The 12,227-nt window shown below is 34.9% G+C and overlaps 1 protein-coding gene across 1 annotated transcript in view; it reads left to right on the top strand.

The window, feature by feature from the left end:
- Positions 1-12,227, top strand: part of CWC27 (CWC27 spliceosome associated cyclophilin) — a 194,801-nt gene that overhangs the window by 148,010 nt on the left and 34,564 nt on the right. Inside the window, exon 12 of the mRNA XM_055331789.1 lies at positions 12,021-12,130. Within this exon, the coding sequence (XP_055187764.1) occupies positions 12,021-12,130 (110 nt within the window). The remainder of the gene's footprint in view (positions 1-12,020; positions 12,131-12,227) is intronic.

Here is a 12,227-nt window from a genome sequence, read left to right as displayed (position 1 = left end):
GTGTGCAATTCAATGACTTTTAGTATATTCATAGATACCTTCAACTATCACCACAATTTAGAACATTTTCATTATCTCAAAAGGAAACCCTGTACCCTTTACCATCTCCTGCTACAGATTCAGCCTTCCCTTCCTCCCCTAGCCCTCTGTAACCACTAATCTGCTTTATATCACTATAGAGTTCTCTGTTATAGATGTTTCATATGAATGTGATTGGCTTCTTTCACTTAGCATATTTTTAAGGTTCATCTGTGTTGTAGGATGTATCAAATACTTCATTCCCCATTATAGCTAAATGATATTCCCTTCTATGGCTATACCACATATTGTTTATCTGTCAACTGATGGACATTTGGGTTGTAAAATATATTGTGAACATTTCCAAAACATGTATTTTTATATGTATTTGTGACTCATATGTCGGTATAACCAAAGACATAGGTTATATACTATATATAACATACAACAAAAAAAACAATAGTTTAAATATTAATAACATTTTTAGGGTGCCTGGCTCATTAGTAGATCATGATGTTGATCTCAGGGTCATAAGTTCAAGCCCCACACTGGGCACAGAGCTTACTTTAAAAATAAATAAATAACCAATAAATAAATATAAAGGATTCTAATATTTTCTTCTCACCTCTCAAGTGGGTCCTTTTGTACACTAGAAACCTCTCAACTTTTATAAATTTTTGAAGCTACTGGTTCAGGTGAGTAAGTTAGTTGAAAGTGTTGCCGATGGAGGATACAATGCATGCAAATGCATGGAGATAAAAGAAAGCATGGCACCTTTTCTTATCTTGCAAGTTGTGTGTGTGAAACAGAGTGGAAAGGATATGGCATTTTTTATGCAGTCATTTTTACCCTCTCACTATAATAATTTAGGCATCTAATTACAGAACATCTATTTACTCTTCCAATACCTAAGAAAGATAATAAAAGTTTTATTATACTATGTAAATCCATATTTTTATTGTTACTATTTGGCAGTGTACACAAGACACTTTATACTTTCTCTCTAGAAGCAACCTTACAGTCTGGTCCCCTTTCAAATAATCCCAACCAAGAATTAGCATCAGTATCCTTTTTTACCACTTTTGTCTGATTTATCTCTGAACATCTTATTTTCAGTATTATCCGTGACATAAGGAGAGTGAGTCTGCCATAGAAAAATGACAACAAAAATAAGTCCTTTGTACTTTGCCTTCCACAAAACCCATAGAGAAGTCCCTTACACTACTCTACACTGTGATGAGTTGCCATATGATGCATAAATAGAAGAATTGTTTATTCTTACTGATTTGATTGTAATTAAAGACACAATGATTGCAGTATTTACTATAGCCAAATACTGCTGGTATCTTGTGAAGATGCTAGGCGGACTATTGGGATAGAATCCAGGCAACTCAGTTTCTCAGAAATACTTCTCAAGGTTGGCTTGCTTATTTTTCTATTATCCATACTTGTACTGCCTGAGATATTTTAATAGTATGTAGCATACTAATTAATTTACTACATTAAATGCCTTAAACAGTAATTAATAATGAATTTACCATCTAAGACAATAGAGACAAAGCATTTGGGAGGCAACTTAAGCCTTCACTCCAGTGAGTGACAAAGCTGAGAACAGAATGTGAGGTTGCTAACTCAAAATACTGAACCCAGTCCATTCAGTGTGTTGGCTTTGTTTTGTGACTAAGCCAAAGGTTTTCTTTAAAAAATTAATCAGTGAGAATGTGTCTGTAATTGTGTTCTAATCCAAAATAAGAGGGTGAGAAGTTTTTCACTTCACCAAGAAAAAAATGTAAGATTGCTTTAGTAACTATTTCAGCTTATGAAATTAATCAAACAAACCCAAATAATCCTTCTTTATTAAAAGAGTTAATTAATGCTATTTCAAAGCTCAGGCACCTTAAAAGATTTTTTTTTTCTTTCTGCAGCACATATGTTTTTGTAATATAGAGTTCAGAGACTTTAACTTTAGTTGATATATCATCTTAATGAGTATTATATTTCTGTTGTTTCCGGATCATTTTTTGGCTGCAAATACCACAAAAGAAATGTTAAGAACCATTAAGCTTAAGGTGGCACCTAATAACTGCAGCTTTTCAAGGAAGGCCAGTTATTCAGACCCCTCTGCTTTGTCCCTTCCTTCTCCCCACTTTCTTTCAATTACTTTCTCTAGGAATTCATTTTCTTCTGAAAAATCATCTTTTAAAAAAAATCTTAATTCTTGTAAATAATATCTGTCAAGTGTCTGAAAACTTATAAGCATTATTTGAATCTCTAGACATAAAATGAAGAATAAAACAGAAAAGTTCCTGCCCCTTAGGAACTCACATTCTTGGGCCTAGCTTTGGTACCCATGTCAGTCAAAGCTCACTGGCGTTCACTCATTACATGCCTTTCCAAATTTCAGCTTTTTTCAAAAGATATGTCTTTCCAGTGGCAACTCATTCCATGTTATATTTAAATGAGTTATCATGCATAAAGCACTTAGAATACTCACTGGCTCATGGAAAGCACTATTTGTACAAGTGTCCTACAGGCAGAGGATAAGAATAGCAGAGCATTTTCCATCCTACTGTATGCCAGCAGATAGTACTTATTCTTTTTTTTTTTCCCAGATTTTTTTTTTTTTTGAGTAATCTTTACACCCAACGTGGGGCTCAGACTCAACCCTGAGATCAAGAGTCGAATGCTCCATTGACTGAACCAGCCAGATAGTGCTTATTTTTAAGCAAATTCAGATTTATAGGTAAGCCTCATCATAAGAATGCTACATTTGAACATCCAAATTTATGGAAATATAAATTAAGTTTTGATAATCTGCTTCACAAATTTCCCACACTTCTTCCAGTTATGAATTTTATTGGTGCTTTGAAAATATGATTTAATATACAGAAATATTTTTCCAACAAACATGTTAATAAAGTAAAAAATATTATATCTACTCCTTGCTGCTTCAAATGAGATTTAATCTTTTGAAGAGAGCCATGCTAGAAAGTAGCTTATAATATAGGGTGCCCTGGATTCAATGCCAAATAATAAAACCTCATATTTATATAATACGAAGTTTACAAAGTCACGTCACATGCCCTTTCACATTTAGTTCTGTAACAGTCTGAGAAGTAGATTAAGCAAGTTCTATAATTTCCATTTTGCAAATGAAGAAACCAAAGCAATAAAGACATTTAGAACTCAGCCTAACTGAATCAGATTTGAGAAGTCAGAACTTCTGTCCAATAGTCTCCACTATAAAATTGCAAAGCATTGTTTCCTTAAGAAAATTAAAAAACAAATTAATAATAAATAAAATAAAATAAGCCACAAGCAAAATGACCAGAATCAGCAGACTGAGATCTGGCCTACAGCTCACAGCATTATCAGTAAAACTAAGCAAGGTGACCCCCATCCAACTCAGACTCCAATCCCAGGTTCCAGAAAGCACATCTGAACACAGGTCGACTTCAGATGAAGCAAAACTTGATAATCTCTGTCCTATCCTCACCTCATCTCAAAATACAGCTTGTTAGAGATATTTAAGATAGAAATTGAGGAAGAAGGGTGAAATCTGAATCGGACTAAATGAACCTATGGTAGAGAATACGGTCTAGGCAGGTTAAAAAATTCTGAAACAACTGGGTATGGTGCTTTCAAGTAATTGCACATACTTTCACATTGAAGGTAGAATATTCTGATAGGTTTGGGAAAATAATTTTACCAAGATACTTTTTAAAGTTCTTTCCTAAAGTGATTAGGGGAAAATCTCAACAAGATTTTGTGAGCCAGTCTTTCTCTGTCTCTCTATTACTTACTGGCCTTTGTCCTCTTGTTCACTGAATTACTGCAGAAGGCACTGTTTTCATTAAGAGAAGTGTGGGCATCAGGAAACTTGGAACTTTAGTGTCCATTCTATCAACTAACTCAAACTAGTATCCTATAAAGAAAATATTATTTATTTTATTTTTTTTTTAGAAATGAGTTCAGGGGATCCCTGGGTGGCTCAGCGGTTTAGCGCCTGCCTTTGCCCCAGGGCACGATCCTGGAGTCCCGGGATTGAGTCCCACATTGGGCTCCCGGCATGGAGCCTGCTTCTCCCTCTCCCTGTGTCTCTGCCTCTCTCTCTCTCTCTCTCTCTCTCTCTCTCTCTCTATATATATATATATATATATATATATATATATATATATATATATATATATAAGCATTGTATATATATATATATATCCTAAATGAATAAATAAATCTTTAAAAAAAAAAAAAAGAAAGAAATGAGTTCAAACAACATACCAGTCCAGGGTGGTTCAACACAGTTCATTTAGTTTTACAAAAGGCTTGCAAATACTTATAAATTATTTCCTTGCAGTGTAGACCTATAAGACATGTCTTGTGGCTACTTGTTACTCAACAAAATAAAGTTCCAGTTCACTAATCCAGCCCTTAGGTAATTGCATGCATAATCAGATTTTTCTGATTTTCCTTATTTCCCATCTTATTTCACCCATTCTTCACTTTCACAGAACATTTTTTGTCTTCCTCAGGGCATCCTGTACTATATTGCCTCCCGGCTTGGTTATGATGTCTTTTCTACCAGCTTTGGCTAGATCTTCCTTCTCTAACAAGGCCCAGTTTTGCTGCCACTTCCTCCTCCCAACTTTTCCTGTCTCCTCTGCAGGGATTTCCTAAGTACTTTATCAGGACCTCTCATGTCGTTGGTACCACTGCACAGTTAAAAGAGTATATGTATCTTATCCCTTTTCCAGCCTGTAAGCTCCATCACATCAAGAACCATCTATGTTTCACTCACTCCCATATACACTAGTGCCCCCCCCTTTCCCCATAACTGCTTGCAGTGTAATAGAATAAAAACAGCATGGCCTTTGAAGTCTGACAGCCCTGATTTCAAATCCTTTCTCCATCATTTATTAGCTATATAACCTTGGGCAAGATACTTAACCTCTCTAAACCTCTGTTTCCTCTTGCACAAAATAGAGACGATAATATACATTCTGTTGTTACAGAATTAAGTGAGAAAGCAGGCACAGAGTTCTTAGTATTATATATCAGATGTGCTAGGTCCTAAAGGCAGTGATAGTACTAGTAGTAATGGTCTTATATTTTAGTCACTTTATTGCTTCAATGCCTCAGTCACACAGGGGATAAAAAGAAACCCGTGCATACCACACATGCAAGTATTTAAGGACTATTTTTGAATTGGTCTGTAAACTCTTATAACTACTTGGAGAAAAGTATCTCATGAATTTACTACAAAACACTGGAACTCTCCTTTAAGTGCTATTATAAATGCAGATACTCTGAAGTGTTTAATTTGCCAGGGTAATCATAGCCTTAGGCAGTGTTAGGTAGCAATTCTTTCTTCAGTATCCTCCCTGATTGGCTTCATGAAATCTTTTTATCTTGAGGAATTTTGTATTTTTTTTCTTATTGCTACAACACAGAATATAAAATTTGTAGTTTCCACATCCATAATGACAGGCCAACATAGGGATGTTGTCAAAATGGCCATCAAACTGCAAGAATTGTGGCTCATGCCATCTGGAGAAGTGCAAAGTCTGCTCTGTTGAGAGACCTGGGGGCAATATCAATCAATCTTTGCTCTAGTCCTGGGGTCTAAGTGAGGAAGAATGAAGTAAATTTGAAAAGAAACAACAGACTAGAGCTGACAGGTGGAAAGTTGGAGCCCCAGAAGAGAAGCTATTCGTGTCCCTCAATAATTCTCAGTAATCATTTTTGTATTGTAATTGTTTTTTGTGATCATTAAGAAAATGGAGAAACATCTGATAAAAAGCTTTTGAGATAGAATTATATAATAAACTGTAACTTAAAACAATTTAAGTTTAAAGTAATTTTAAAGCAATTTCATGTTTAGGCTTCAGAACCTGTCTTTACTGATATAAGTTCTCTTCATCTCTTAATTTATTAGATAAGTTCATTTAATTCATTTGAATTTATTTCTGGTATAATACTTTGTAGTACCTAATCTATGTGTTGTTATATCAGTTATTACCAACATGACTGCTGTTTGAATAGTAAACTCAACAAAGCAATATGCTTGAGAAAGTAAAAGGTAAAATTTTGTATTTGGGTAGGACCAGGGTATTAACAGAAATTTTTGGTGTTGTTGTTGTTGTCTTAAAATTTTATATATTTATTAGAGAGAGAGCAAAAGCCCAAGCACATGGGGCTCAATCCCAGGACCCTGGGATCATGACCTGAGCCGAAAGCAGACGCTTCGCTGACTGAACCACCCAGGTGCCCCAAAACAAGTTTTAAAAAATCTTAAGGGAAAATAACAAAAATTTAAATTATGAAAATTCCTAGAGAAATCTATATTGGAAGTCCTGCCATTTTATAGTCACAGCATACTTTAAATGTATATAATTTCAAAGTGATTATTAGACTATAATGAAATACATCTGTAGTGATTACATATTCCAAAGAGAAAGTACACATAGTAGTGTATAGAGAAAGGAAATAACATTGAGATGTCATAAGATCTGGTTTCTGATATTCCAAGCCTAGCACAATCATTTGACCTCTCTGAACCTCCATTTTTCCATCTGTAAAGGAGCAGGTTATTGCTAAGAATTTCTTAGTTCTTTATTTTCTGTTGTAATTGTGGACATGCTCCTTTTATAGTGAATTTAAAAATTAAGATTAAGGGGCACCAGAATGGCTCAGTTGGTTAAGCATCTGCCTTCAGCTCAGGTCATGATCCCAGGATCCTGGGATGGAACCCTGCATCAGGCTCCCTGTTCAATGGAGAGCCTGCTTCTCCCTCTCCTCCCTACTCGTGCTCTCTCTCACCCTCTCTTGCACGCTCTCTCTCTTTCTCAAATAAGTAAATAAATCTTCAAAAAAAATTAAGTAGCCAGTAGGTTGTAAATATACAGAATCCCTAGATATGAACTCTCATTCACTCACAGGTTATCCCTGTTAGAAATGTTTAATGGAAAATACAACTGAAAATCAGTATTTTTGTGCAGAGGTAAAAGAACTAAAATCTAGTAAGGCCAAAATCCAAAATGTTGTAGCTAAGATGCAAGCCCAAATGGAGACCATATAAATAAGGATGGACAAAGCAGAGAAGCCAATGGAAAATAATGAAACTGATAAAGAAGAGGGAAAGAAAAGTAATGAATCATGAAGGTAGACTTAGGAAACTCAATTGACTTATTAAAACTCAGTAACATTTATATCATAGGAATCCCAGAAGATGATAGAGGAAAAGGCAGAAGGTTTATTTGAACAAATTATAGCTGACAACTTCCCTAATGTAGGTAGGGAAGGACTCAGACATCAAAATCTAAGAAGCATAAAGAACTCCCATTAAATTCAACAAAAGCTGACCATCACCAAAGCATATCATAGTCAAATTTACAATACACAGTGAAAATCAGTATTTTTGTGTTTATGTTCCAAAATAGAATACAGTCTGAAAGTCTGGATTAATTTAATTGTATTATAACTTGTTACCTTCACATTTCTCAAATCAGCTAACAGAAAAACACAGGAAAATATTCTTACTTTATTTTGAGGATTACTTTAAGTGTAAAATAACATGAAGCAATGAAGCTAGGATGAAAATGGAAAGAAAAAGAAAATGTAGACTGAATTGCATTTAATCACTGTTCAGCGTTAAAGCATATTTCAGTGTTCAGTGTTCAATTCAGGTAGCCCCTGAATTATTTAACGACTTTTGACATATCTTCACGGAACTCTGGAACTATAGGCTTATTCTGACCACCAGATGGAGCCAGTATTGTTCAATTTGTAACAAAAAATATGCTGAAAATAAAGTGATAAAATGAATAAATCATAGATTTCTTATTTTAGTTCACAGAACAGAAAGAAATTAAACTTTCAGCCTAGTATTCCCCTAAGCTTCTGTGTAGACTTTGTAAATGTGCATTTAGACACCTCTAGTAAATAATTTCTTGATTGTGAATAATTTTCATTTTGGCAGTTTCATTGGATAAAGAGACCAGGTTTCTAGGAATTCACTTTTTAAAGACGTCATTTAAGCAACTTGCAATTATCTTTAAAACAAACTTAGTACAAATTTCACCTCTTGTCATTCAGTAAACACTATGGATTATAATTATAAGAAATGATAATAAAAAGTATATTATACATAACCTCTCATCTTAATGTCAAAGAATATATTCCCATTGTCATTTCCATAATGGATTTTCCTAATAAAACAAACAAAACAATAGGCATTCTGACTAGGGGAAAGATACATAGTATATCCCCAGTAGCTCCTCAAGGAGATGGTAAAACCTCAATGAATGGATATAACTCTTACAGAGATTCTACCCAAAAAGTTTAGTGGTCAGGTAATCAGAGGAAACTGCCTTAAAGTTGACTTCTGTTCCTCTTACCTCTATTTAATACGTGTCAGAAATTATTTATCTATAACTCAATTAAACAACTATCTATTGTAAAAGTATTTGTATGCTAAGGGCCCTAAGCCCATACAAGTCTCTCAGGGAGTCTTTCCATCCAGCAAGAGCAATAAGGTAACTATAAACATTGTTCTAGGGATCCCTGGGTGACGCAGCGGTTTAGCGCCTGCCTTTGGCCCAGGGTGCAATCCTGGAGGCCCAGGATCGAATCCCACGTCGGGCTCCCGGTGCATGGAGCCTGCTTCTCCCTCTGCCTATGTCTCTGCCTCTCTCTCTCTCTGTGTGTGTGTGACTATCATAAATAAATAAAAATTAAAAAAATAAATAAATAAATAAACATTGTTCTAATTAAAGATCTAAAAATGATCAAATTGTTCATCTGTCCATTCAGCTACTATTTATTGAGCATATACTATATGCAAGGCATATGCTAGGCCACAAACAGGGCATAATCCCTGCCGTATGTGTTTATAGCCTAGGGGGCAAATACAGACAGGTGGTTAAAACTGTCTAAAGGTTCAAATGGGGGGGGGGCATATGACTAATTAAGGATTATCAGAAAAAAGTTATAAAGGAGTCTTCCTAGGTGGAAATTATTTACATAAATCCACTGTTTGGCAGACTGTATTTCCCATTTATTATGGTCTTGGAGGAATTTAGAGCCTTTTTTTGGCAGGATTTTATTTCATCAGACACATCCAACTGGTTACCTGATGCCTTTTTATGTCAAATTGGAATATTTTCTAAGTTTTCTTGTGTGTCAAACATGAAGAAGTAACCAAGCTGGTTAAGAATTTGTCATTTACAGTCAGACTACATGGGTCTATATTCTCATGTTTATAGTCCCTTAATAATAAGTTATGTAACCTCTTACTACTATAGTTTCCGTATCAGCAAAATAGGGCTAATACTATGCCTTCCCCCATAGGTTTGTTTATCAGGATTAATCAAGTAACTCAGGTACTGGTATCTGGAATATAATGAGTACTTAAAGTATTTTTTTTTTTTGAGTACTTAAAGTATTAGCTATCATGGTTATCTACTTTCAAGTCTGGTACGTTTCCTAGAATTAAGAACTGGTATATACAAAATTTGATTTAAAAAGAAAATACATAGTTTAGCTTCCAAAAAGTATGATAAGAAACAACTAGACTGGGGTGCCTGGGTGACTTAGCCAGTTGGGCATCTGCCTTTGGCTCAGGTTGTGATCCCAGGGTCCTGGGATTGAGTTCCATGTCCGGCTCCCTGCTCAGCAGGGAACGTGCTTCTCTCTCTCCCCCTTTGCCCCCTACTTATGCTTGCTGTCTCTCTAATAAATAAAATCTAAAAAGAAAAAGAAAAAAGATACAACTAGGTATCAGCAGCTTTGATATTTTTTATATTCATTGAAGTCTGTCCCTTTTGTTTTCAAATGCTGTTTACTATTAGCAGTAATATATTACTTTTATTTGGATAAAAGTTTTTGTTTATTACAGGAATTTTTCAAAAATCTCCTTGAAATACTGGGTATATTCAAAATAATTTATAAGTAGCTCTAACAGTTTCTGATACATAATGATTATTTGATAAGCTTTTTTAGAAAAAAAAAAATGAATGTAACAGCTACTTAGAGCTGTTAAGCTCCCTGAACTCTGGTCCTGAGACAGTGGAGGGAATAACCCCTTAATCTAAAAGATGAGATTTGTAGTTGGATACCATTGGTTCATGAGCTAAGTAACCACAGTTGAGTAGTCATCATCCCTTCATGTTTAGAACAAAAACGTTTTGAGATAAAGAGTTGAAGTGAAGCAAGGGTTAAGTTTCCAACTAGGTCTTAGAGGAGGGGTTAAAGGCATTCTTTATAACATGCAGGGACAGAAGTACAGTACTTAACTTAGATTGTCACCTAAACTATGAGTCAGAACACTAGTTTTAGCCCAGGCTCTGCTGGAGATCCCCCTGGGAGACTGGCTAAGTAACTTGACTTACCTAAACACTCGCTTATAAACTGAGAAGGTAGATTAGATTAGAAGATCCTCAAAGTAACTTCTAGCTCTGGTGCTCTCATGAACTGATACTCCAGTAGTAAACTGATTATAGTGATGTTGACCATTCTTTTCCTCAGACCTTTTCACATATATTACCTAGTTTTATCTCCAAGATAGCTAAGATACTTTATTCTAACAGTATAACACAGGTAAGCTTTAGGCCCTCTAAGGAATCAGCAATTTGATATTTAAAGTCAAAGCCCTGATTTCTTAACTCTTTTCACCTATCTTAGGTTAATTTCACCCTGTAGATTACATTATAGAATGAAAAGCTGGTATCATTTATGTTTTAAATGTCTTTCCTAGCATTTCTCAGAATGCCCACCATATGAGAGACACTAGGTAAAAATCTTATTTTCTGATTAAAGCTTTAATTGAAGTCAGTAGGGCACAGGTGTGTGGGCCTTTTGTACCATACAGACCTAGGCTCAAATCGCAGCTTTATCATATTCTAATTTCTGTTTCCTTTTTTGGTATATGGATCCTTCATAGATAATCAAAGCACTTAAGCATGGTGCCAACATATAGGCTTTAGTAAATGTTCTTTTTTTCCCACCATACTTCATCCCTATTCATTTGACATGCTTTGTAGGAATTTCAGTTAATGACAGTCATCAGACTACATCATTATTATTTATGAATTATCATCCACTATATATTGAGATTTATAATAAAAGTAAAAGAACAGCCTGTACTTAGAGAAACTAAATTTTTCAAACTCCTTGTGTATTTTATTAGCCAGTTTTATGTCACTAAAATCATCCAGTCACTTATTCAATTTTTGTTTATTCAAGGGGATTCAAGCATATGAGAAATGAATGTGCTACTTCCTGTTCTGGCAACATGAACTGAGTTAGCACAGAACTTCCTTCTCCTACAAATATATAGAAATGCTGGATAAAATATGATCCAGCCCAATTTAAATACTTAGCTAAGCTTGAGAGAGAGAAATAGAGACAGAAAGTAAGGAAAAAAAGACCTAGGTACAGAAACGAAGAGCAGGCATAACCAGAGCATTATTTGGGCAAACGGATATTATAATTGCCCGAGGGAATACTGGAACCAGATGTAGGCTCTACTTGCTAGAAGCTGGAGTTTTAATCTCAGACTTGGACAGAGATGTGGCCATGGCTCAAGAGAAATGGGGACTAGAAAAACTGTCCACCTGGTCAGGACTTAAAAACTGATTAGATACAATTAAACAAGGAATTAATGAACTGAAATATAAAACTAAGGAAATTATTCAGAGTATACTGCTGGGAAATGAAAATGAAAAATTTAAAGTGTGATAGGTAATTTTATAGTCAAACAAGTGAGAAAAACTATAGTAGTACATTATATAATAAAGATGTTTATAAAATTGGCTCATAAATTAATATCCATCACTGTCTATCATAGGAAATATTTGTGGAGCTGGTGGCATTTATTGGTTTGATTTTTAAATGGGTGAAAACCAATCCCAGTATCTGACCTACTCTTCTGTAATAAGCATAGATGTTAATATGAAACCATATAGCCTTTTTACTATTTATTCTAAGAATATTCTATTATTCTTTAGAAGAAGAAACTGCTCCTGATGGTGCTGTTGCAGAATACAGAAGAGAAAAGCAAAAGTATGAAGCTTTGAGGAAGCAACAGGCGAAGAAAGGAACTTCTCGGGAAGACCAGGTAACTTGACAAGCCTAAGTCCATATGTAATGCACTGCCTTTTCATTGTCTTCAAGTGTTTCTAATGAAGCCTAATTTGATTATAAATCAGGAAAAC

Source organism: Nyctereutes procyonoides, unplaced genomic scaffold, assembly GCF_905146905.1.
Source record: "Nyctereutes procyonoides isolate TBG_1078 unplaced genomic scaffold, NYPRO_anot_genome, whole genome shotgun sequence".
NCBI classification, from domain to species: Eukaryota; Metazoa; Chordata; class Mammalia; order Carnivora; family Canidae; genus Nyctereutes; species Nyctereutes procyonoides.
The sequence above is the reverse complement of the archived record's forward strand: the minus strand, read 5'-3'. Positions and strand labels throughout refer to the sequence as shown.